The sequence below is a fragment of the Fukomys damarensis genome, unplaced genomic scaffold, assembly GCF_012274545.1.
Source record: "Fukomys damarensis isolate Sample0158 unplaced genomic scaffold, DMR_v1.0_HiC HiC_scaffold_11, whole genome shotgun sequence".
NCBI classification, from domain to species: Eukaryota; Metazoa; Chordata; class Mammalia; order Rodentia; family Bathyergidae; genus Fukomys; species Fukomys damarensis.
Genome location: NW_022900923.1, coordinates 8,413,468 through 8,440,035, shown reverse-complemented (window position 1 = coordinate 8,440,035; position 26,568 = coordinate 8,413,468). Strand labels below are relative to the sequence as shown.

The 26,568-nt window shown below is 46.4% G+C and overlaps 2 protein-coding genes across 7 annotated transcripts in view; one reads left to right on the top strand and one right to left on the bottom strand.

Moving 5' to 3' along the window:
• The window catches only part of Ppp2r5a (protein phosphatase 2 regulatory subunit B'alpha), a 29,995-nt gene extending 16,642 nt beyond the window's left edge, over positions 1-13,353 (top strand). The window contains exons 4-12 of the mRNA XM_010642564.3: positions 1,184-1,314; positions 2,376-2,435; positions 3,592-3,700; positions 4,575-4,628; positions 9,411-9,461; positions 9,720-9,839; positions 9,919-10,046; positions 10,815-10,916; positions 12,257-13,353. Coding sequence (XP_010640866.1) covers positions 1,184-1,314; positions 2,376-2,435; positions 3,592-3,700; positions 4,575-4,628; positions 9,411-9,461; positions 9,720-9,839; positions 9,919-10,046; positions 10,815-10,916; positions 12,257-12,389 — 888 coding nt within the window. The 3' untranslated portion in view covers positions 12,390-13,353. The remainder of the gene's footprint in view (positions 1-1,183; positions 1,315-2,375; positions 2,436-3,591; positions 3,701-4,574; positions 4,629-9,410; positions 9,462-9,719; positions 9,840-9,918; positions 10,047-10,814; positions 10,917-12,256) is intronic.
• The window catches only part of Pacc1 (proton activated chloride channel 1), a 36,601-nt gene continuing 12,658 nt past the window's right edge, over positions 2,626-26,568 (bottom strand). Inside the window, exons 1-7 of one of the 6 annotated variants that reach the window (XR_004516604.1) lie at positions 25,079-25,282; positions 23,922-24,073; positions 19,731-19,873; positions 18,781-18,925; positions 17,328-17,435; positions 14,750-15,909; positions 2,626-2,761 (exon numbers count right to left, since the gene is read on the bottom strand). Coding sequence is in view for 1 of the 6 variants with exons in the window: in XM_033762048.1 (XP_033617939.1) it covers positions 15,748-15,909; positions 17,328-17,435; positions 18,781-18,925; positions 19,731-19,873; positions 23,922-24,073; positions 25,079-25,190 (822 nt within the window). In the remaining 5 variants the exon portion in view is untranslated. Of the gene's footprint in view, positions 2,762-12,754; positions 15,910-17,327; positions 17,436-18,780; positions 18,926-19,730; positions 19,874-23,921; positions 24,074-25,078; positions 25,289-26,568 lie in introns of those variants that run through there. The other 5 variants (XR_004516605.1, XR_004516603.1, XR_004516606.1 and 2 more) reach the window with 5 other exon arrangements.

The window sequence follows — 26,568 nt, the reverse complement described above, 5'->3', positions numbered from 1 at the left end:
TTTTTTTTTTTTTTTTTTTTTTTTTTGATACCGGGAATCAAACTCAGGTCCTTGTATTTGCAAAGCAGGCGGCAGAACCATTGAGCTAAATCCCTGGCCCTGTTCTTCTCTAGTCTAATATTTTCCCCTTAAAGATCACCTTGTATTAATTATATTTGTTCTTGAATTAGGCACAATGACCTTAACAAGAGCCCTTTTATTAATTTGAAAGTTTATCTTTCAAGTAAATCCACATCAGAAACCGGAATTTAAATGTTGTGAGTAGTTTAAACATTTTTAATTAGAATAATTTGAAATGGATTTATTAAGTATTCATTAACCTCAATTCCTATAATCCATAAGTATTTTTTGCCAGGTCCCCCTGTGCTATGTTAGTGAGCCAAAAAAGAATGAAGACTATAAACAGATCGCTTATTGGGAGTGATATAAATGTGACTTCAGTCATCACAGCCCTCAAAATGCCTCTTCTGACTTGACGTGTCCATGTAAACAGTTCTATATAATAAGAATGGGGGAAGAACTTCTGATAGGAACCAGCATTTCCATCTTTAGTGTAACTCTTTTTGTTGTTGGTTGGTCAGTTGGTTGGTTTCATTGTTGTGTGTAGTTCAGGCTGGCCTGGAATTCACAGTGATCCTCTTGCCTCAGTCTCCATAGCGTTGGGATTACAGGTGTTTGGCAGTATACCTGACCTAGTGTAATTCTCAGTACCAAAGTTCAGACCATAAAATTCTATGATAATTCAAGTAAACTATGTATATTTACACATACATATTTCGGAGACTTCATTTATGTCATGACTTCCAATCTAAAAGCTTAAGATTTTAGCATAAAAAAACATTATTAAACAGCTAAAAATTTAATACCCTAAAAACTGAGCTATGGTTAGTCTCAATTTGGTTAGAATTCTAAAATCAGTGACAAGGTAAAGAAAAAAAATCTTGTTTTTGAAATTTTGTATTATATATTATCATTTTTAAAGAAACTAACATTAGTGAAAAGAATACTCCCCAGGCTCTTCTTTGGCTTCATTTACTTAGCAAGGATAAAACCAATCTAACAAGGCCAAATCTTTAAGCAAATATTTAAAGATTTTATGGATAATCTTCATATCAAAATTAGAATAAAGTGAAGTTTTAGCTCGATTATTTTTTTAAAGTAATTTCTCAGATTTTTTTTAAAGCTCCTGGAGCTTTTTGATAGCGAAGATCCCAGAGAACGCGACTTCCTGAAGACCGTTCTGCACCGAATTTATGGGAAATTTCTTGGATTAAGAGCATTCATCAGAAAACAAATTAACAACATTTTCCTCAGGTAAATTATACGTGTATTCATTTGTAGCATTTCCCCCACCACATATCTTCTTTACTCAGTTGCCTTTTAGGTCAATTTTAAATATCTGAAATCCACAAATCTGAGTCATTTTTAGACCGTAGTATGAATATCATTTGACTGCAGACTTTTTAGAAACTTGTAACTGGCCTTGTATCGAAGCACACAGTACCGATGAGGAGGATTTTTGATAGATGATGCCATTGTTACTCATAGTTATGATTTATTGAGAGTGTGATTTATCAAGTTTTCAGTTTGAACTTCGTGTTTACAATTGTTTATATAAATATGATTTATACCAGTAGCTCTTGAGAGGGCTCTTTTGATTTTTCTGACAAGACTAATTAAATGTATTGGGGCTGATCATTTTACTACCTAGTAAATGTTAATCTTTTAAATATTCGCTTCAAGACAAGAGATTTCACATTAATACCTGCATTTCAAATTTATGTGAATTAATTGAAGACCTGGCAAAATAAGCCTGGCATTCCCATGTTGCAACCATGAGAGCTGAGTGCTAGCTGCCTCTTGCTGCAGCTCTGTGATGCCATCTGAGTCCACTTCGGTGGTGTGGAACACCAGCCTTGTCCCATTATTGAAGGTTATGATTCCCGAGTGAAAGAAGAGCCTGGTGCGGGGAAGCTGGGCAGCCTGAGCTGTGTGAGGTTTAGAGCGATTCTGAGCAAAAGTGGCTGATGCGAGTCCTTTTTTCATGGATTTTCCTGTCAATAAAGGCTTCCTACATTGAAAAGAATTTCTTTGAGAAACTGTCCTTCATATATTTTTCCCCCAAGGGAAATGAGAATGTTAAATTCACACGTGGCATATTTTATAGCAAAGGTGGCATCTGTGATTATATAGGTAATATATTTTTTTAAGTTTCCTGTGGATTAACTGATTTAGGAAAAAATAAATGACAAAACCTGAAATATGCCTGTGTGTTTTCTACTGCTGCCTTTGGGTTGATTTCTTCACCTTCCTGCCTGTTTCTCTTAGTTTTCTTACGTTTGATTTTATTACACCTATCTTTATTTTAAATTCAGGTTTATATATGAAACAGAACATTTCAATGGTGTTGCTGAACTCCTTGAGATTCTAGGAAGGTAGGTCTGATTTTGTGTTCTTCTCAAAGATTTAGTAACTTTGAGTTATTCCTTATGTACTAAAATTTTAGTGTTGAAATTATTTCCTGTTTTAGAATTCAAGTACACAGACAGTGCCAGAGAACCAGGGCACAGTCCTCAGCACAAGAATAAATGAATTCGAACACAAGACATGGGTCTCAAGTGAATTTTTATTATAGATTTTAGGGGGTCGGGATATTAAAGTATTGCTCTTCAAGACCTCTGTGTCAGAGCAGGCTTCCTGCTTTTGAAACTGGCGTGTTTTATCCCCAGTCTCACTAGAGTGCCTCAGGAATTTGCAGGTTCTGATTGGAAAGAGATGAAATAGGCTATAGTGAATCTTTGATGAAATTACAAGAATTCACGTTCAGATGTTGACAACCATTCCTGATCCATTAATTCTTTTTATTGATTTTTTTTCCCATTCTTTTTAGAAGAATCTTTACTTTTGGTTTTAGTTTGCATGGATATGTTTCCTTGTTCACTGCATAGTAGTATTAACTTGAGAATTTAAGACCCACTGTTGCTGTTCAAAGAATTACTTTAATCTGCTTTGCTAATATTTAGAAAATTACTGTGCTAAGAACTGCTTCTTGTTGGGTGTGGTGGCCTACGCCTGTAATCCCAGCACTTGGGAGGCTGAGGCAGGAGGATCACTGTTGAGTTTGAGACCAGCCTGGGCTACATAGTGAGTTCCTGGTCAGTCTTACTACATAGTGAGACCCTGTCGCAAAAACAAACAAACAAACAAAAAAAGAGAACTGCTTCTTAATTTCAGGTTATCCAGCAAAGTAAGAGACACAACCCATTTACTTAAGAAAATAATGAAAATTCTGTCAGTCTGGTGACATTGACTGTTTTCTGGCTTTAGAGAGAAAAATAAAGGAAGCAGTGCATAAATGGTCTTTCCAGAAAATAAATTATGCTCTTTGGCATTAGTTGGCAGTCCTAATTTTCTTTTGAGATCATTGAATGAATTACAGGAACTACTGGTTTATAGTAGTAGACTCTCTAAAGTAGTTTGAAGATGAATAGTCACGCAACCCCAGACTGATACAGAGCGCTGGATAGATATGAAGGTTAGAAACAAAGTAGTAACTGCTTAACCCTTCCCCCTGCCTTTTTTTCCCTCCAGTATTATCAATGGCTTTGCATTGCCACTGAAAGCAGAACATAAACAGTTTCTAATGAAGGTTCTTATTCCTATGCATACTGCAAAAGGATTAGCTTTGTTTCATGCTCAGGTGAGTGTCAGAAAAATTTCAAAATGAGTAAACATGATTTCAAAGACAAATATATAGGCAGAGAAATTGAGAAATATTGAGACAACAATATTAATTACAATTAAGCAGTTTGCTTTCTAAGTTACCCAAAGCAATTTTTTATTTGAAGGTTTAAGTATCATGGTTTTTAGCTATTAAGACCACTTTAGGTGTAGATACAGAAAAGATAATGTCAGGTATAAGATCCCAATGATGAATGTAACTGTACTGTATACCCAAAATGTACCAATAAACTCAATGAGGAAAAAAAAAAGATAATATCAAGTTTGCTTATATACTGATCCAGACCCTGACCTTACTGTGTGACTTTGAATAAATTCCCATGTCTGCAGAGTGTTACTTCTGTCCATGAATGTCCTAATTATAAAGCTTTTGATCACCTCTGTTAATATTTAGAGAATAATACATCAACATAGGCATACACATAGAAACATGCTGAATATTACTTCAGTTAGCTTTATTCTCAGAGATTACTACTATGCCTGTAAACCCAACACTCTGGGAGGCTGAGGCAGGAGGATTGCAAGGTCAAACCTGGCCTGGGCCACTTAGTGAGTTGGTGAGGCACTGTCTCAAAAAGGGCCAGGAGTGTAGCTCAGTGTGCAGGCCGGGGGATCATGCCTCAGTACCCCACCCCAACCCCACAAAGCCAGTCTTTTTAAAATTAGAAGTTACTTTCAGGATTAACAAATTATACAATTGTGAGTTTACTCATTTTATACATTGAACTAAACTAAAATTTGTCAAAATAGTATTTTTGTTGATTAAATATAGTCTCGCTCCTTTGTCTTATTGCACTCAGTAATATGTCCTATTTGTGAACTTTTCCTTCTAGCTAGCGTACTGTGTCGTACAGTTCCTGGAGAAGGACACGACCCTGACAGAACCGGTGCGTATCTGCGCATTCATCTGGGCAGTAGTAACAGTGCACCCTAAGCTAAAATCATTTTGGAGGAGGAATGTGAGGTTAATCTGCACCAAAGAGCAAAGCACAGAGGGAAGAAGGCTCCTGAGTTACTGGATGTGTCTTGAATGACCTAAGTAGAAACAATTCCGGTAGACAGTAGTCAGGGGGTGTGATTGACCTCACGACCACAGAGAAGTTCTGTGTGCGGCCACTGGTCGTCTTTCTCTTCTTCACTCACCGTTTAGAATTCATGTGTAGGGCCGGGGATCTAGCTCATTGGTTCTGGTGCCTGCTTTGCAAGCGCCAAGGACCCGAGTTCGATCCCTGGTACCAAAAAAAGAAAGAAAGAATTCAAGTGTAATGGGAGAGTCCACATTTATTCCCTTAAGCTTTTGTTTTACTTTCAGAAATAGCATTTTGACTCTCACTAATGATAAAGCACAAGATAGGACTGAAAACATTTCCCTGCCTCTTGTAATTATGATACAGTCTTAGAATAAAGGTTGCTTTATAAGTCAGCATAGCAATTTAGACGTGCAATTCTATTGCTTATTATTTGCCCGTGACATGTTAATTCAGATGTAAAAACATAATTAGTTATTATGAAAATCGATGATTGAAGAAAAGATGAAGTAGGGTGACATGTGTATAATCATTGAAAACATTTTAACCTTGGTGAAATACGTATTTTTGAGAGAATGCTTACTAGGTATTTAAAATCTAAATATTTAAGCTAAGGTAGCTTTTGAAGAATAGCAAATGGTTTGAGGGATTAAAATTTTGCATTTGTTGTTATAAATCTTCTTAGGCTATCCCTAGGGATCTGGAAAAGACTACGTACTTAGTATTTTACTTTTCACTTGAGTTTTTTATAAAGGAACAGTGGTATTTTACCATTCCCTGGTTTTTTCAGGGTTTTTTACAGTTCATCCTGAAAACAATTTTTAAAGTTAAATCAGGAGAAATAGAAGCTCAGTATTTATGCATGAAAATATATAATTCTGTAGAGGAGATTTAACTCTTAATACAAGTCCATGATAACTTACACTTGAGAAAGCACATTAACATGTCACGGGTCACGTCAGGTAAGTAGTGAGCTTACATAAAGATCTTTTCAGTTCATAGAGTTCTCTGTCTGTGAGTTTGCAATCTTCCTCCAGGCAGCCCATCATCAGCATGACCTGGGTACTTGGGTTTGAGCCTTGATACAGAGAGTCCCTCCCTCACGGTGCTTCATCTTACTGATTTTCTGACCTCACATTACATGTGAAAGCAAGGTGATTCAGTCAGAAACACACATCGTATTTTGAATTGTGATCTTTCCCCAGGCCAGCCATGGGCAGGACAGTACTGTCCAGCCGTGCTGGGCAGGACAGTGACCTGCTCTGGCCAGGCGTGTGAGCACGAGGCAGGTAGATGCCACTTCTGGGCGCAGCACGCTGCTGAGCCGATGTGCAGCAGTTAGGCGTGTCACGTGCATTCTTGGCTTAATATGTTTTCAACTTAAAGATGGGCTTACTGGGACACAACCCCACAAGATGAAGACAAAGTCTCTGACATGTTATAAGTAAGTTAGAGCTTTCGGTGTTTTATTATTTTCCTCTGTATCTAACTCTTTATTAAAATGTTTATATTTTCTGAAATGGAAATGAGTTCATTACTTCTATTTATAAAAGCAATGTGTGTTAAATTGGGTCATACATTACAAAAGCATAAAGCACAATGTGAAAATTCCCTGAAACCTTACCTTCTATAGATAAACAAGTTGATGGATGTATTCCTAGGAGTTTTTCATACATTTATCTATGCATAAACAGTAAAACAGAATAATGTAGATATCTTTGCATATTAATCAATTTCATTTTTCACTGGTAGTGTAAAATTCCATTATATGGGTTACCATTTATCAACCCTCTCAGTGAACACTGAGTTACAGGATTTTTTCACTGTTACAAGCCGGTTGCTGAGTGAGATGTTTTGTGGTGTTAGAGTTGTTAAATTAAGCATGTTTAAAATCCCTCAGAACTGTACACCGAGAAAGGAAAAAAGTTGTTAGAGGGGTGGTCCTTACTGTATGAAAATTCAGAAACTAAAAACAAAGGTACAATCTGTGTTGCTGAGTACATGTCGTTTTAACTTATTTTAAGTTGCATTCCATAAAGGTTATGTAATTAATACTCACAATTTAATATTTCACTCCAGAATGTAAAGATACCTAGATACCTGTTTTACCTAGCCAATCTTAGTGCTGAAAGTTTGTTTTCTGTTTTTTGTTTTTGGTACCGGGGATCGAACTCTGGTCCTTGTGCTTGTGATGCAGGTGGCAGAACCAGTGAGCTAAATCTCCAGCCCTGAATATTAAGTTTTAAAGTCTTAACCAGGTGTGGTGGCACATGCCAATAATCCCAGACATCTGGGAGGCTGAGACAGGAGGCTCACACGTTGGAGTCCAAGCCTGGGCAACCTACTGACTTAACAAGAAAGATCTCGTCTCAAAATTTCAAACAGAAATAACCAAGTTTTAAAATGTTTGCTTAGTCTAATACCTATGAAGTATTTTAATTTGCTATTTTATTGTAAGGATTGAGCCATCTTTTCATGTTTAATTGGTCCTTTATATTTCTGTGCCCTACTTTTAATCCTTTTTCTGTTGTATTTTGCAATCTTTTTTTGTTCATCTGGAGTTTCTTTTAATTGTGAATGTACTGTTTTTAACCCTTGCCCTAAAGAACTATGTAAAAATTTTATGTCCTAAGTCTGTTTCTTGATGTTATGCTAAAAAAAATCTTTTTACCCCTTGAAATTATAAAAATATTCTTCAGTATATACAGAATTCTAGAATATACATTCGTTATTTTTCTAGTTTTATTTTCTCATTGTTTTTTAGTTATATATTCTAGATTTACCTTTTGCTTTCCCATCTTTACCTGTAGTTTCTGAAGACTGCTATAATGAATTAACACAAATTAAATCAACGCAATGTATTCTCCCAGAGTTCTGGAGGCCAGAGACCAATATTTAGGTGTCAGTAGAAGCCCTGGGGATGTACTCAGTCCCATCCATTTCTGCAATGTATTACAACCCATACATATTCCTGTTCCATGGATCTTTCTGTCAATTTCTGTACTATCATCGTCTTGTTTTAATTGCTAATAGTAGCAGTAGTGCAGGTTCTAGTCCATTAATCTCCCTTCAAACTCTTGACTATTGTTTACATTTATGCATTGTAGAATGAATGTTTCTGGTCCCAAAGATAACTCAATTGGTATCTGACTGAAATTATATTAAATGTATAGATTATAGGTTAAGTACAGGAGAAACAATATCTGTATAATTGTTATGAAAAGCATTCTTTTCGCTTTATTATTACTGATACTTAATACTTATAAAATGTTGACTTTTATATATTTCATCTAGCCATATATTGAATTTTCGTACTCATTTTATTTTTATAATGTTTTTAAAATGTAAGAAATGTATAAATATTGTATCATTAGCAAATAAGTGTGATTTTTGACATTCCTTGCTAGTATTATTCATCACATTCTTCTCTTACTATATTGTCTCCAGAACAGTGTTCTCGCGAGTTTTAATTTAAACGAGAGTTTCTCGCTGCTGGGCCAAACCAGCATTAAGTAACCAGAGCAGCCAGCAAAGCATTCTTCCCACAGTGCCACCAGGCCAAGATGGTTTATTTACAGCTCATTTCTAAGAAACTATCATGTGAAACGGTGGTTAATGGTTTCAAATAAATTCTCTTAAGATTTTTATCAGAAATACCAAATAACTGTTCAAAGTTATTTGAAAGAATATGGAGTTTTGTTTATCCTTTTAACCTAGAATTGAGCCATCCTGGTATTTCTGGAATAAGTTATACCGTAATTAGACATGTTCTGTATACACTTAGGATTCAATTTAATGCAAAGAATTTGTATCTGTATTCATTGAAATACATGGTTCCTTTCTTATGTTTTATTGAACTTTAGTTATCTAGATTATGCCGGCCATGAAATTGGCTGTTTGTGTCTGCAGTACTGGGGATTGAACTCAGGGCTTTTGCGCTGAGGCACACCCCTATCCCTTTTTTATTTTGAGGTCTTGTTAAATTTCCTGTACTGGCTCTCCAACTTGTGATCCTTCTGCCCCAGCCTCCCGAAGTGCTGGGATTACAGGCACGTACCGCCACACCACGGTGCTTCAGAATAGTTTCCTTGAGGTTCCTTCCCCCAAAATTCCCTTGTTCACCCCAGCAAATTATCATCTTTCTTTCTTAGTAGGTAACACTTAACTTGTTTTATTACATACTTAATCCATCACTTATGTTGGTCTCCATTAGAACGTAAATGCCATCGGTGCCGGCTGTGGCGACGCATGCCTGTCATCCCAGCACTCGGGAGGCTGAGGCAGGAGGATCGCTGTGAGTTTGAGACTAGCCTGGGCTACATAGTGAGTTCCAGGTCAGTCTCAACTACATAGTGAGACCCTGTCTCAAAAAAAAATAAAATAAAATTTAGAAAAAGAACGTTAAGCACCATCAAATCGCAGACCTGTTCTCCTCATTTCAGCAGTCTCTGGTGCCTAGGAACTCAGTAAATATCTTGAATTGACAAAGGCCTAAAGCTAAGCCAGAAGTGCTGGTGTATATACACTTAGATACCAACGTTGCTTTATTCAGGATCAACAGTGACTTATTCACAACTCCTGAAACTGTCGTGGGATTAGTTGCCTTGTTCATTCATTCTAAACATTTCCTTTTTTTTGCAGGTGATCAGAGGACTGCTGAAATTTTGGCCGAAAACATGCAGTCAGAAGGAGGTGGGTTTTGTTGACTGAAACAGTACAGTTTAGGAGAATGGCTCAGTCCTGGGTCTATAAACCTGGGGGCTGTTGCTGCTGCTGCAGAGAGGGAGATGCTGTGGGAGACCTAGTAGAACAGCTGTGCTTCTTTTAGCAAACTGTAAACCAGCCAGACCTTTTTCACTAATTTATAACTTATAGATTCACCTCATTTGTTTCTATATTAAATAATACAACGTGTCATATTATTTTTTAAGAGAATTTTTTTTACCGTAGGTGATGTTTTTAGGAGAAATTGAAGAAATCTTAGATGTCATTGAGCCAACACAGTTCAAAAAAATTGAAGAGCCACTTTTTAAGCAGATATCCAAGTGTGTCTCCAGTTCTCATTTTCAGGTATGGCGCCTTCAGCGACATCTGCTTATTTTGTAATTTCTTTTCCTTTTGGGTTTTGACATTTCTGAATGTCTTTTAGGTTGCAGAAAGAGCACTGTACTTCTGGAATAATGAATATATTCTTAGTTTGATCGAGGAGAACATTGATAAAATACTGCCAATAATGTTTGCCAGTTTGTACAAAATTTCCAAAGAACACTGGAACCAGTAAGTACTGTAATGTTCATATTTTTCTTGTGTTCTTTTTTAAATCTTGTTATGATTTCCTTATATGAAACTTGTACAGATTTGGAACTTACATCAAAGGTTAACATCAGTTTTATTCTGTTCTATACCTTACATACACATAGCTTTAAAGTTGTGTAAATTTATGTATGTATGTATGAATATCAGAAACCTCCCTGACGGGAACTCACTTGGCATAACGTGTGCCTAGTGTGGTCAGCCGCAGGGGAGGACACAGCCGAGAGCCTCTGTGGAGGACAACAGAGAGCTGTGCTGACCCATGTCCAGGACACAGCCTGACCTCAGTCGGTAGCAGTATCCCCATAAGAAGAGTGTTTATGGCCGTGGTGATGTGTGGACTGAATGTTCTCGCTACAGAACATTCTTGTCTTGTTTTCTGCTTTTCTTCTTTCAAGTAATGGCAGTTGGGGAATTTTTATCTTCTCTTACTGTTGTTACTTTGGGCTTCAGATAGACTTCAGCACAGAGATGCAGATCTACACAACATTTTTTAGCTAGAATTTAATGTAAGCATGGTAACACAGGAAGGATGTAAGTTTGGGAATCAGACCATCTCTTTTGCTATTGGCTGCATGACTGAACGCATTACAGACCTTTTAAACATCAATTTTATCATCTCTAAAATGAATTAAATGAGTAAGTCAGCATTTAACCCATCTTGTAGATGACAGTGTAACATTTCCAGTCTGCTGACATCCGTGACGCGGGACTGGCTCATTTTCATTTCAGGACCATTGTAGCACTGGTGTACAATGTGTTGAAGACCCTCATGGAAATGAATGGCAAGCTGTTTGATGACCTTACTAGCTCCTACAAGGCTGAGAGACAGAGGTACCTGATAGCGTGAATTACACAAATGTCTAACATTTTTGATTAGTTGAATGTGATTCAGTTCAGAAAGGTACCTTAAGTTACCGTGTTTATGAAGTCAGTTACATTACAATAGGCATATTTGAAAATCTCTGAACACTGAAGTCATTCCAGGTAAGCTTTTATCAATTCATTAAGCAGAAAAAGCAGTAACATTTATTAGAGTTGTTGCATAATTTACTTCCCCTAATGGTTAGATAAAAGTTTTAATGTGGATCAGAAATCCTGTTATCTCATTGTGAGTCTTAGATTTCATCAGTCTGGTAGCATCTGCATCATGAAACAGTCTGCTGAATTTTAAATTCCAGTTTATACAGCTTGATTTCTTATATTTATGAACATCACTTGTCCACAATTCTTCACCTGCTCCTACATAATGCTGCAGTTACCAGAAAGTGGTGTTTTAAGGTCAGCGCAGTTCTCCTTTGGGAGGAGGATCTGATAAGCTCTGGCTCAGGTCTAGCGATACGGGGTTCCTTGCATAATGCACATTTTTAAGAGGATAAATGATTGTCCACATCAGCCTTAGGAATATGGCTGAGTAAGTACCTCTTTGAGTTCTGAAGTAGCAGAGTTGAGGCAGGAATAGGAATAGGCATTTGGTTTGAGTTATAGGATCATATGAAACTTACATCTGAAAATGTGTATTTCATGTAACCATCATTTTATGTTATCTGTATAACATCCTTTAAAAGGATTTGTTGTGTTAAACTATAACCACAGAAATACAAGCCCATGTTTTACATGTTCATATAGCCTTTGAGAATAGGCTGGTCTGAGTTATTCAGAAATGCTCCCTTAGAAATTGAAATTAAGTAGTTGACGCAACATATAAAATGTTTTGACTTTCACCTGGCACACAAGAGACAGGAGAGAATAAGATGCAAACAGGGTGGTGACTGGAGGGATGGGCAGAAGGGTGAATTCTGCAGGAGAGGGGCTCTGCCCTATCCGAAAGCCCATGCCTCTGACCTGTCTGTAAGGTGGACCAGAGCACTGCAGCCGCTACAAGAAGCTGGTGTGAGAAAGTTAACACAGAGCCCCTTGTCCACAACAAAGCACAGGTGTGGGATCTGAGGGTAGGGAACATGGGACACGTTCAGCCAGTGCAGGAGACACTGGCTACACGGACGACAGTGACAGGAGCACCCTCAGCTGCTGCCGGCAGTTGGATGCCAGTGCCAGGGTGGATGGCTTTCTGTGAAACGAGGTCAGCCGTGTGTTCTGTGGTGACCGCCAGACAGCACCTTTTCTTGGCTCCTGAAATAATTTCTAATCACAAAAATTTTGGTTTTCTACAGGGAAAAAAAGAAGGAATTGGAACGTGAAGAACTATGGAAAAAATTAGAGGAGCTAAAGCTAAAGAAAGCTCTAGAGAAGCAGAACAGTGCTTATAGCATGCACAGCCTCCTCAGCAGCGCCAGTGCCCCGTAGAAGTGGCCTGCACCTCTGCAGGGCGGCACTGTGTTGTACATGTTTTAAATACATAAAAACTGCAAAGCAAACCTCATCAGTATAATGTAATTAAAAGGCCAATCTTTTCTGGCAACTGTAAATGAAAACGTATATGGACTAAACGTAGCCCTGTGCTATATCACGGCCGCAGTATATTGTAACCTTTCGTCTAATCGTTGATATATTGTGTCACTTCTGAAGTTTCACAAAAATGAATGAACTTTATCATCTATGAGTGAGATAATTATGGGAGTGGTAAGAATTATGACTTGAATTCTTTGATCGTGTTGCACAGAGATCAAGTAGTCTGCTCTGTATATTTTTTCCTTCTATAATGTGCTTTTCACATTGCTGCAAACCTTAGTTACATCCCAGTACAAAGAGTATTTTCCTAAAATAAACTAAGGTACCATCCTTCCCCTTCCCTTCATCTCTCCCAAAAACATGAGGTGGGTTCCTACCCTACACCCGCCTCATCAGAAGGAATTACTGTATTCTGAATTTGTGTAAAAATGTCAATCTTCAGTCTTTTAAAGCACAAAATGGGCAAAGCTGGGACAGTAAACCAAAATTCTTGAGAGTGTCCCTCACCAGTACCCGTTCACCTGCAGTGCCCCAGGGCGAACCCAGATCAGTCTTGCAGGGCAGGTGGACACCGCTGCCGGTCCATTCCTCTCCGCCGCCGCCTGGCACCCCAGGGAGGAGGCTTCAGGTCCCGTGTGTGGTGCGCACGGTGCTAGTTGTCACTGCCTGGCTTTATTTAAAGGAAATGCAGTAGGCTTCCTCCGTAGAGCACTGGAAAGTTGACTCCAGAAAGGTCTTGTATGTTTTACCTGGTCGGGTATTTCTCACATCTTTTCTTATCAGAGTACCATTCCAATCTCTTAACTTGCAGTTGTGTGGAAACTGTTTTGTAATGAAAGATCTTCATTGGGGGATTGAGCAGCATTTAATAAAGTCTATGTTTGTATTTTGCCTTGCGTCATCTTTGCTTTTTTCAGCTCTAAGCATATATATCCAGGAGAGGCCAACCGGTTCCCCTTCATCATATATACGCGTGCATATTTAGAGGGAGTATTCAAATGGTAGGATGAATTCCAACTAAAATCGGGAAGACTTGGGTGCACAGATCAGGTTCCAGCCGCGAGTATCTTCACAAAACTCCAGGTTCTAGGATGTCCTTCCATCTTCCTTCCCATCTTTCTAGGCTCAGAAGATAGGCTTAGTTTTAATTAAAACAGACCCAGGAGGACGTTTCTCCTAATCCATAGTAGCACTTTTTGTGAAGTACGGGACTGGTGCGGTAGGGGTCAGACATTACTGTAACGTGTTTCAACCGCTTCTTTACCAATGGTGAAAGACCAGCCCAGGCACTGTGAAGGCAGCCCCTCTGCTCTCTGCTGCCCCAGAAGAAATTCCTCCTTCCAGGACAGTCCCCCGTGCTCTGTGGCACGTATGTACAGCAGATCCACCTTGTCCTAACCACACACTCGGGTTCTTTCCAGGCCCCCAGAACAGACAAGACAGTGGGCCGACAGCGGCCAACACCCTGGGAGAAGCCTGAGGGTTGCTTTACTGAAGAACAGGCACAGTAGATGCTGACAGGCTGCAGCTCATAGTTTAATACATAAAAACGCTTCCTTCTTAATAACCTCATATCTAAAACCTAAGTCTCAACTTTCCACAATACAGTAAACAGTATGTTCATTGAGGCAAACAGTATTCCTGTATTAACAGTAAAGTGATGTGGGAGGTTTTAGGGGAGGTATTTTTGTGCTGGGGCTCAAAGCCAGGGCCTCGTGTACATTAAGCATAAACTACCACTGAGCTGTATGTACCCCTACCCTCTAGAGAAGCTTAAAAAGCTGTTTTTCTAGTTACTATAAGGGGTTTTTGTCTTTCAGAGCACTGGGTTTGAATCCAGAGCCTTTTAGTGAGCTACATCCCCAGCTTTTGTCAGTGTTTTAAATTTTCATACAGGGTCTCACTAAGTTGCCCAGGCTTTCAGTCCTGCCTCAGCTCTGAGTGTGCTGGGGTTACCTGTGTGCCCGCCACACCCAGCTTCATATCTAGCTTTATATGCCCTGCAGTCAGGTTTTATAAAGAGACCAGGCTAAAACATGAATGTTCACGCTTCTGTGGAGAGAAGCAGCAGGCAATATTTCTTTACACAAAGTTCACTTTTTTTTTTTTTGGTACCAGGGATTGAACTCGGGTCCTTGCGCTTGCAAGGCAGGCCACCGAACCGCTGGCTAAATCCCCGGCCCAAACTTCATAATAATTCAGCCAAAAAAGTTCTTGATGCTAAATTAGGCATGAGCTAAAAGTGCCCTACTTACCCATCTGAGTTCCTCTTTGGATCAGCTATGGCCAGATTAGTGAATTTAGGAAGTGCTGCCACACCCTCTTTGGAAGCAGTGGGATGTATGTAATTGAAAACTCTGAAGCAGTTTTTATAACACTCAGGCAGTCAACACACACAATACCTACTTTTGAAGTGGCTGGCACAGCTGGAGGGGGCGGGGCCGTGGGTGCAGGAGTCCAGACTGCTGTTTTGTGTGGAGCTCACAGTGGAAAGCAACCAGTGCCTGCTCACTGGGTGTGAATCCAGCTGAATCCACTTCCGTGAACTCATCTTGGCACTCGTCCCTTTCATATGAACCCAACTTTATTATCTATTAGTGACATGATCGAAATGCACTGGCTAGGCACCTACCGTCCACACCTCTGCTAGTGCTTTTGACGCTTAGTCACTAAACTCACCTGCATCAACACAGGTTCCAGCCAGAGAAGCAGGCAGCTAGTTAGTCCGTAAGAAATTTAATCCATGGTCCTAGTAGCTTCAGAGTCTCATTAGCAAATAAGAGGCAGGCAGCCTGGACAACCGTCAGTCACGGGGTTTGCCCGCCTTTCTGTACAGTGCCAAGATTCCAAGACGGGGGGCCACGCATCTTGCCATGATTTTTGAAGAAACATAAATCACACTTTTCTTCTCCACTCGAAAAACCATAGAAAAACTAAAGGAAAAACTATAAAGCCTTAATTATCCTGGAGCTTCATTACACAGTGAACCAAACAGGAAGAAAGGCATCTTCCACAAACCTGTGCAGGCAAACTCTATAAAACATTAATAATTTAAAACTTAAATAACTTGCGGCTTATCTGCTGGGTCTCTCCCCTTTCCGGGCCAGGTCGGAAATCCCAGTTTGACCATCTGCTCCTCCCTGCGAGGTCCCTTCCTTCAAGTGAGTACAGGATGGGCCTTGGGTGCTCGGTGGATCAAAGTGGAAGTGGTGAGGACTCCGTGAACGCGGCAGGTCTGCGAGTGAGGGGTGCTTCAGCTTATGTGGTTTGTCGCCTGGCCTCTTCTTTTAAGGTATCGCTTCCTGATTTTGATCATCCACTTCACACTCAGCTTGGCAAACTCTGATGCTTTAAATAATGCCAGGAAGGCCCCACAGAGAAGAGCGATTGTGTTCCAGGGGTTGGCTGTGATTATCTGTGAATGAGAAACAAACACAAGGCTACTGGCTTGCTTCGATCCCAAATCACACTAGGGTTTCTGTAAACAGCACTCTACTCTCTCCGTCATCAGGACCACAAGAAAAACAGGGCTTCAAAACTTGTAACTATATTCAGTCAGACTATACCTTCCATGTCCATGGCTACACAGAGGACAGAGATATGAACCCCTCCCTACAAAAAGTGATTCAGAAAGAAAAAAATGTTTTTAAATCTTTGCAGAAATATATTCAATATTGAGCTGTCTTTTTTGTCTGACCCAAATATAAGCAACTTTGCTCTGAAGTAAATTTCCGTGGAACTATACCCATCCCGTGAGGAAGTTAGCCCCTCTTGTTTCAGTCACGAGCTCTGTGCTTTCTCCAGCACCAGGCCAAGGCTCTCACTGGGTGCAGCAGAGCTCTTTGTCCTGCAAATTCCTTCCCATTGTTTACTGTCCGATGTTACTAATATAAAGCAAAAGATCACGCTTTCACTGATGTAAACTCTAGGGAAAAGGTCTCGTGTTAGATCTGTGAATTCCCGAGCACGGTAAAATTGCAACCCTTGTAAGCCCAGTCTGGTGGCGTGACCCGAGAGGGCAGGAGCTCAGTGCTGACATGCAGTGAGTGGTCTGGATAACAGCTCAAGAAACCCTGCCTTGTGTGGGGCACTGCTTCACCCACAGCAAGCACCTCATGCTGAGGACTGCATAAAAGTGCCAGCGCGCACATTCCACGGGACAGGCTCCAGGCCAGCACCCTTCCACCGGTGCTCCTCAGCTGGCCCTGCCTGCACAGGACTGAGGGGTAGGGATGTGACGCATCTCGCAGGACTCCCACCTTGGGTCTGAGGCTCCCGTGTCTGAGCTCTGGACGGTCTTCCCAAAGCAATGACTGTCAGGACACTGATAGCGCGAATGCCCATTAGGGACCGGCCCAGGCGGGCGCTGCATCAGTAATGCTCCTTCAGCAAAGCTAGCCAGTTACCTTTCCCGTTCCAAGACTGTGGGCCTGAGAACGTGGCATTAACTGATGCTTTAATTATCTGTACCCTTCTGCTCTGGCTTAGCACAAATAAGCACCTAACCTACAGAGAGCCAATGAGAAAGAATGACTTCTATAGTGATCTGTGGTAATGCTGTCTACTTGAGTCAGTGTCACTAGTAAGCAGCTACTCTGCTAAGCGCTCTGCTAGATACCAGGTAAATAATGGTGAATGGAATAAGGCTCCCACCTTCACGGACACAAGTCTAGCAATGCAGACGAGCTCAATTACACAGATTACACACGCATCAGTCATAAGCTGCAAGCTGTTCCACAGTTTGAAAACACAAGGACAGCTAAGTAGCCTGTGGGAATGAGCCTGCACGCGGCACGACAGGGAACTGGTCCTCGTAATCACAAACCGACTCACGTCTTGGACTTTCTGGATGAAAGGATCTTTCCATTCGAAGACCACAAAGAACAGCTGGGCACTCTTCTCTGCGGCTGGCCTCTGGTCGTTGTAGTTCACCACGCTGGTCTAGATGTGGAAGAGAGAGTTACCCTGGGGAGGGGTCAGCAGGAGGATTCCAGCCCCTCCTGCCACCATCTTTGGATGGTGCGCACTGAAATCCTCATCAGAGGACCCTGAGCTGGTACCAAAGCCAACACTGCCATGTTTTCTACCATTCTCTGGGAACACTTGGATCTGGGATGTACAGGAGGTGTCTGAATTGTTACTGAAGTCTGTTAGCAGCACCTATTCTCGCTGTTGAGGCACACATCAGTCACAAGTAAAAGCAGTGAACATGCCGAATCTTAAATACTTGATCTGACCCACACGGCTACACATCCCTACAAGCGCCCACAGACGCACGGGGGTCCCTGGCCTCATGCCAAAGTGGCCCTGCAGCATAACAGGACGGACAGCTCCGGCCACCCCAGAGCACGGGGCCACTGTGTGATGTGAGCCTCGGTGCCGCCACCTGAGACAGGACACAACATCTGCCCCGCTGTGGCCTGCAAGAGCTGAGGGAACAACCCATGTGGAAGCGTTCTAAACTCTGAAGCAGAAGATAAGAATGCTTTGGAGTTTTGTTCAAAAGAGCTCACAACTTCCAACCCGGCCAGTAATAAAGGGCATCAAGAACGGAGTCGCTGGTGTTTTGGCCTTTGGTTCAGATCAAACAAGGGCAGAGCCATTAGGAGAGCCAGGCCAGGTACTGCACCTGGCTCCAGGCTGAGTAAGTCAACACCTCTCCTCCCAGAGCCTCTGTGGGGCCGGAAGAGGACTTGAGCAAGTGTGCAGAGCAATGCGCGGGACAAAGCTCCAGGTGACGACCCCCACCTCCCTCCCTGCCACCACGCCCGCCCCGCCCCAGCTGTCACGGGGTCCCCATGGAGACTCCTGGCTCCAAGCCAGCAAGCTGCAAGCTTTCTGATCGGACTTACTGTTAGTGAAAAGGTCCGAGTACGCATCCACACATGCCTTCGTAACTGCACACATGACAGCATGCGCTACCCTACTGATGATGTACTTGAACACATTCCACAGAATACAGTAAACACAAGAAGGAAGCCACTGTTTGCCACCTGCATCCCAAGGGCCATCACAGGGCTCCCCTCAGACACCACTGCTACAGTCTCTTCCCTTGCCGGGCTGTGGGTAGCGGGTACGCAGCCGGGTATCAGACGCAGGGACAGGTGACCTGCCCGGCCTTCCTGCAGTGTGTGGTGACTGCTGTTCCTTGCCCAGAGGAGCCACTGGGGAAAGTGCAGATCCCAGGGTCCCTGCGACCCACCCTCTAGCCCCTGCTCCCAGGACCCTTTCCTGCAAAGCTCCCCCACCTGACTCAGGCAGTTCGGAGCAGCCCAGAGCCACCTACCTCCTGTCTGAACTCCACTGCCTCCCGCCCGTCTTCCTCCTTGGTCTCCACCAGCGACATCTTGACCCAGGTGCGGAAGCCCCCTGAGAACTTCCAGCTGGAGTAGGCGCTCTCGCAGGCCTGCATGAAGCCCGCCTTGTCCGGACTTGAAGGTGGAGGAGAGAAGGGGCCTGGTGAGCAGGCCTGGGGCAGCAGCTGCTCACAGATGCTGCCACTCCCCGCTTCCTCTCCAGAACACTGCCCGACAGAACAGCTCTCCCTGGGGAGCCGCGGCAGGTGAGGGCCCTGCAGCCCCAGTGGGTGAGCACTCGACTTGTCCACTGCACCCCCCTGCTGCATCAGCACGTGTGTGGGAACCCCAAGACCTGCACAAAGAGCTTCACAGGCAGAGCCCACGGCAGCCCTCACTGGGCTCAGAGAAGGGGTTCCCGGGTAGCCCAGTCAAGGGGACCCCACCACGTGGCCCTCAGGAGAGAACGTAGGCCTGGGGGAGCCTTGGAAGGGTCTCTCGGGGGGAACAGGGCACACAGAGCTTTGGGCATGGCGGGAGGGGGCTGTCATGGCACAGAGGATAAAGAGGACAGAGGCCCTGGTTCCAGGCTGAGAAGGACAAGGAGCACTGGTGGCGGCGGCTGTAGGGATCCTGGGGCTCAGTGGGACCTGGCAGGGAGACAAAGAAAACGCCCCCTTTCAAATGAGCACTCTGGGCCCTGGGGACGGCACCACTACCACCAGAGCAGGGTCTGAGGAGGAGGGTGCCACGTGCACACGGAGCAGCTACTGTTCCACCTGAGGGCCTGACTGCCATCTGAGTTTACCAGAGTGGCCGAACTTAGCTGGTCTGTTACTGGGCCAGGGGGACATCCGCAGGACAGGTCCCCTGGCACCCTCTCCACTCCCAGCATGCAACTGTGCAAGGCTGCCTACAAAAGCAGACACGAGGCAGCCACCTTTGCAGGAACTCCTGGAAGGAAGAGAAGAGGAGGTAGTCGATGGCGCTGAAGTCCTCGCTGCTCCCGTTCAGCCGGAACTGAAGGAAGACCAGCTCCCGCTTCTTCACTTCCTGGGGCCCCTGAACCACCAGGGCGGATTTCTGCAGGAACACAAAGGCCAGAGTTTGTCCTGGGGAACACGGTGCAGCCCCTCACCCGGGGTACACAGAGGCTTCTGGGCCTAGGCAGAAGCAGGCAGCGAGCCCAGGGCTGCTGGCCTGGAAGCCTTACACATGGCGGCCAGACCCTCCCGCTGCCGGGAGTCCTGGGCACAGCACCCGGGGTCCACACACCACAACCTCTGCCCGCTCTCTTGCTGGCTGCGCCAGGGACACGGCTTTATTTAGTAAGGACATTCACTTCTCTTTTGTATGCCAGGTGTTTTCTTCCAGTTTGCCACATTTCTCTTTTTTCTTTTTTTTTTTTTGGTACCAGGGATCAAACTTGGGCCCTTGTGCTTGCAAGGCAGGCAGCGGAACCACTGAGCTAAATGCTCAGCCCTTAACTTTGTTTCTGATCTCACTTGTTATGCGGAAACTTTAAATGTAATAGAATGAAATCTGTAAGTCTTTTTTCCTTACGGCTTCTGGGCTTTGCTTGCCAAATTAAGCCAGAATTATATCAACGTTCTATTTCTTTATAGTACTTTTAAAAACCACTGTTACATTCAGATACTTTATATGCATGACCCGGTTTTGTACATGGTGTGAGGTAGCATCGGACTCGACTGCAGGACAAACACGACACAGCCGCCACGCCTCACTCCCTCCTCCTAGGGGACACTGAAGTCCAGACGTGCTACTCTGCCTGCCTGGCCCTTGCACGGCCCGCCACGTGTGCCTTCCCACACATCACTGTGACACCCGTGCGCGCTGTTCTGTGAGGTGACGCTGCCAGGCAGGTCTCCTCCCCATGGCTCCTGCCACCCCTACACGTGTCCGGGTCATTCTGTACATGAGCTTTTGTACCCAGACTTCAGCTTGTTCACCTCTGCAAAAAGATCTATGAGGACTTTTAACTGTGACGAAACTGGATTGAGGGATTCATGTGAGAAAAACATTCTTTACATCAACTGTTCTACTCTACGGATCACTGGAAAAAGTGTACACACGTGTATACACACACAAATACACACGCACACTGAGTTCATTAAATGTGCTCTTCAGTCCTCGCGCTACTGAAGACCTGAGAATGTGCAGGGCACTAAAGCGAAGATGACAGTATCGTTTATTTCCACCAGGTTTTGCCAAAATCCACAAACGCCCTCTGGGCTGTACACAACCACTTGTGACTTAAACATCAGCAGACAGGACTTGGGCCCCTCGGCATCAACCAGCCCACACAGAGCCCTCTGCACCTGACACTGTCGCCACCCCACCCTTCAAGCTTTTCTTGCATCTGTGCACTTCCGACCTTCCCGTGTACTTTGCTTTGGCTGCGACAGAGAAGGCTAAAAGCCCAGTTTCCGTCATCCTCACCTTCCATTAGCCTGAGACTGGCTTTCCTGGTCCCATCCCCAGAAGGTGCGGGAAAGTGAGTCATGCGCCAGGCCACGTCCTCCGCAGGTGCCATTTGCCCGGCACTTCTCACCTCCCAGGAGCCATGTGTGCTCTGACACTTTGGAGCAGGACACCAAGGGCCAGCAGGGACATAGCAGAAGCCACTGCAGGACACTCCTGGGCAGCAGCACCACCCTGCCCATGTGCCCAGGCTGGTCCGGAGACACGAGAGCCTCTCCCGTCAGCCAGTGACAGGGCATGGTCTGCACAGAACTCCGTCTGCCTCAGACTCCAACTGACGTAACCCGTTAGCTGGAACGGGTGTTAAGGTAGCAAAACACCTAGAAATGAGGCATGGGCCTCCCACTGGGTGGCAGGGAAACAGTTCTTCTGGTGAGGAGACAGAGACAGATCCTGTAGGCTGGAAAGGCAGGGAATCCCTGAGTCAGTGAATACCATTAAACTGGGAGCACGAGAGAGACCAGAGAGCCGAGAGTCTGACGATCAGGGACTCTGGCCAGGCAAGGCCTGGACGGGGCCACTTCTGCCTGGACTTGGTCTGCACGCTTCCAAAAAAGCTCCCTGTGGACAGCAGAGGGCAGAGCCACCTCCCCACCGGGACGTCAGCCACAAAGCCATTCTCCAAATGCCACAAGCAGGAGTCGACGGGTCTTCCTCCTGTCACCGCAGAAAGGGCCACCCGTGGTAAGGACAAGGCAGAGCACACGAGTCTCTGGGGGCAGCAGTGGGGTTTAATGAGGCGTCCTCACCAGGCGGGGACATGGCCCCCCACCCCTCCTCCACTGCCCCCGGAGCTTGACTGCTCAGATCTTAGTCCTCTTCCTTTTTATTTTCTTCTGAGATAGGGTCTCGCCGTGTGGCCCAGGCTGGCCTCAAATCCCTGGCTTGAACCATCCTTCCACCTCAGCCTGCTGAGTAGCAGGCGTGACAGACGGAGGAGATGAGTTCCCTGTTAGTGCACAGTCGGGGCTGCAAGGAACTGGAGAAGAAAACCAACCACCACTCAGTGTAGCCAGTAGCTGCACTTCAGTCCCTCTTCGTGGAAACGGCGCTTTGTACCCTAATCTCAAGGGCATGTGACCGTGCAGTTATGTCATGCACGCCCAGAACAGGCACGATGGGATACAGAAGTCGGCAAAGCGCTCGCCTCACAAGCGTCTTCATGGGAGGGCAGAGAGGTGTCCCCGTCGGCTGCTGCACTGAGGAGGCTGGAGTCCAGACCACGTCTACCAAGATACTACTCTCTCTCCGGCTTTCAGACGCTGCTTCCTCGCTGTGTTGATTCGTTCCTCTCCCCATTCCTGGTCCTTTCCTTCGGTGACCCCTTCTCCACTCCCATGAAGGAAGGGTGCTGTCTCCCTGCCGAGGCCTATTTCTCTAGGCTTCCCCGCTGCACAGAGGGGCTGCCAGGAGCCACCCTGGTGCAGCAGGGCTTTGCTTGTGTGGAGAAAGCGCCAGGGCTGTGACCAGAACCAACACCCCCACAGCTCCGCCGGGAGGGCGAAGGCTGAGGCTGCCCCGCTGTGGGCCATGCTGAGGACCCATGCCATCCTCACAGCCCTGCTCTCCAACGGATGGTTCCAAGTAGTCACCTCCAGACTTAGTCCTAACCTGTTTTGTTTTTGGCTTTTGTTCTTTGGTGCTAGGGATTGAACTCAGGACCTTGCACCTGTGAAGCAGGCAGGGGCACCACTGAGCTACATCCTCAGCCCTTGTTTGTTTTTCAAACAGGGTCTCAAGAGAATAGTTCAGGCTGGCCTTGAACTCACTGCGTAGCCCAAGGTGGCCTTGAACTTGAAGTAATCCTCCTGCCTCAGCCTCCTGAGTGCTGGGATAACAGGTGTGCACCACCTCACCTGGCTTTGCTACTTGTATTTTATACCAGATCCTCAAAATTCTTGGTCTGCCTGTGGTCCCTTCTTCGTTTGCAGGTTATTTCTGACACATGATCCTATTCTACTCCTATTTTTTTGTAGGGGTAGGAATCACTGGGGTAGGATTTGAGAAGGATGCCTAGTGGGAACAACTGTGTGATGAAGTCTCTGTGATGCCTTCATCTTGTCACCAGGGGAGCACAGGCTGTGGAGCATGACACTCGCACTGCTGCCGCAGAGGAAAACCTTTCCTTCCACTGCCTCTGGAAAACCCTTGATCCCTGACAGCCAGACACAGCCAAGATGTAAGTAAGTAGAAAGAAGCCCTCTGCCTGCTTGGACCCTGTGCAGTGCCGCTGCGCCCAGGTGCACCTGGAGCCTCCTCCAGTCACCGCCCGCCAAGCCGCCCTGTGAGTGGCACCCAGGCCAGGAGTCCCCACCCCCAGCCTGAACAATAGGCCACCTTTGCACTGGCACGTGGCTCCATCGCGAGTCCGGGCCTTCAGGGATGGTTCAGCCATACTCTCGCCTGGAGAGCTGGGACTCTGCCAAGTGGCCAGGTAGAGGGTGCAGCTCACCACGCCACCCCAGCCCTCCTTCAGCCCAGGTCAGGGGCTCCAGCTCATGCACACAGGAAGTGGGCCTCGTGGTCCCCTGGAATGTGGTGAGCCAGGCCCTGTCTCATGTGCACCCAGCGCCCGGGGCCCCGGGAAGAGAACTCGGGCGCTCGGGGTATGGGCAGGGGCAGAAGTTACCACAGTCTGGTTGGAGAAGGAGTGCGTGTAGTTGATCCTCTGGGTGGTGCAGTCCATGTCGCCAGGCTGGCCAGGCCTCATCAGAGGTGGGATAACCTCGTAGTGGTGCTTGCAGCTGAGCAGCTGGGCCTGCCCAGGGTAAAGGGCGATACCTGGGCACATGCAGGGAAAGGGGAACATCTGAGGCCATGGTGTCTGACCACTCATGAGGCACCTCACACCCACAGTGACGGCGCCAGGCGCTCGGGTGACGGTCGAGAAGCAGGAAAAGAAGGGCTCCAAGGGAAGAGTCAACCACGCCCTCTGACTCCGGAGGAGGCACAGGCCTCCTCAGCACCCTCACCAGCTGTGACCCAGCCTCCTGCTGCCCACAGGAGCCCAGCTTGCCTGCCCCTCGCCCTCACTTCCTGCAGGTGGCCCGGACACCTCTGGCCTGCAGGATCCCCCGGAGCTGTCTGTCTCTCTCACTGCGTGGGTAGCAGCTCCACCCCAGCCATGCACCCACCCCTCTCCCTGACCACAGCCGGTCTGGACTCAAGGGAAGAAATGCAGAGAGCAGCACCCGCAGCACAGGAAGGCAGTGTTCACAGGGTCAAGAGGCCGACAGGCAAGAACACCCTGAGCAACCAAAGCAGACACGCGCAGAGGAGGCTCAGACCCAGGGCAGGAAGGTGGGGTCCCGAGCTCTGGCTCTGCCCTGAGCGTGGTCCACGCAGGGTACCCATGGGCAGGGCAGGCGGCACACCCAAGCCACAGAGCACAGGCAGCTCCATGCCCCCCGTGACTCCAGAGCACAGTGCCAGCCCCACAGGTCTGGAGCGTGGTCCACTCCTGGGCAGGATGGTGCCCCTTAGGGACCAGACACCCCACAGGGCAGGAAACACACACTGACCTGCAGCCCCTCTCCAGCAGGGCCCTGCTCCCCACCACCTCCCAGGCCTGGCCTCACCCCCACCTGCCTCACCCTGCCACCACGTCACAACCCGGCACCTCCTCCCACCAGCGCCCGCGCCCCACACGCTCTTCAGCCCCAATCTGACTTCTCCGTGAAGCACCCCGGCCACCCCGCACTGCCCTGTCCTCGGCGCCACGCTTGCGGGCCTGACGCGGCCCTCAGGCGAGTGGCAGCTCGGGAATGGCCCGCCCGGCAGCGCTACCTGGCGCGTCGTAGCGATCCACCTCCTTGTAGGACACGGACATGACGGGGTGCTTGAGCTTCTCGCGGAAGTCCGTGATGGTCTGGTAGACCAGGAAGACGGCCACGGCCATGAGCAGCAGGTAGATGAAGATGAGCAGGACGGAGAAGACGTTCTTCAGGCAGGCCTTGCTGAAGTGCAGGCTGTTGGAGGCCGACTCGCTGTCCAGGCCTGAAACAACAGAACACTCGTGGGACCCAGAGGCTCAGGAAGGGGGTCGGGCCGAGGGGAGGCAGGGTCCACGGAGACCACGCTGACGGCTCCCCACCTGGCAGCACAGCGCAGCACAGGCCCCCACCTCAAGTCCGCTTGAGGGACAGGCCGTGAGGTCCCACAGGCCCCGGGCTCCACAAGTCCCTGTCCCCGCAGTGCACCCAGCTCAGCCCTGCAGCCTCCCCTGCCTGCCATGCCCAGGTCCGCAGCATTCTCTTCCTTCACATTTTTGTTCGGAAAGGTATTTTCCAGGAGCCCTCCGTGACCTGCTCATGTTGGGAGCACCCCTTCCTCAAAGCCCTCAGGCACCTGTAAGTCCCCTACTTCCTCTCACAGCAATGTCTCTTAACTTTTTATTCCCCAGGCTACCACCTCCACGAGGGCAGGCACAAAGCCAGTCTTGTCCATAACTGAACCCCCAGGGCTTCCACTGTCCCCAGACTCACTGGGCACTCTGCCCCACGTGGTGACTGATTAAACATGTCCCGTGTCATCCGTGAAACACAGCTCTACCTCCCTGCCCACCCCCGCACCATCCTGAGCCACGACTGCTCTGCTGCGGACTGAACTGTGCCCCCACCCCAACCCCTACAGCGAAGCCCCAGGGTGACAGGCCTTTAAGGAGCTAAAGTTAAAAGAGGCCACAAGGGTGGGGCCCCGATCCCTACAAGAGGAACGTGTGCACACAGGAAAGGCCACGTGAGGACACAGCAAGAAGCCCGCACCTGCAAGCCCAGGGAGCCCTCACCAGAAGTCAGGGCTGCTGGCACCTCGAGCCTGAACATGAGCCTCCAGGGGTAGCGACAGCCCGAGGCACGGGTCCCAGGGATCCAAGAGGGAAAGCCCTTTCCTCGCAGCACAGCTGTCACAAAACTGGGGCAGGAGAGGAGTGTGATCATAAGCCCAAAAGGCCTCCGTGTGGCCTCCATCTGCCAACAGTGACAGCTGTAGCCCCTCGCCACAGACAACAGTGACAAAATCTGAACAACGTATGTGAGATTATCTGAAAGAATTAAAGAACAACCAAAGGCAGGGTAAAATGGGAGGACTGCCCATCTTTGGAAGAGAAGTGCAGGGCAGGGTGAGAGTAGTACATCTGCACCCTTGTGCCTCAGGGTAAGCGCCAACCCCCAAAGACAGGGTTCAGGATGGCAGAGTCCAGGCTGGAAGAGCAGTCACGAGGTTGAAGAAAAATCCTGAAAGGGAGGGAGCGAGAGAAGGGGTGAATTCCCAAATCT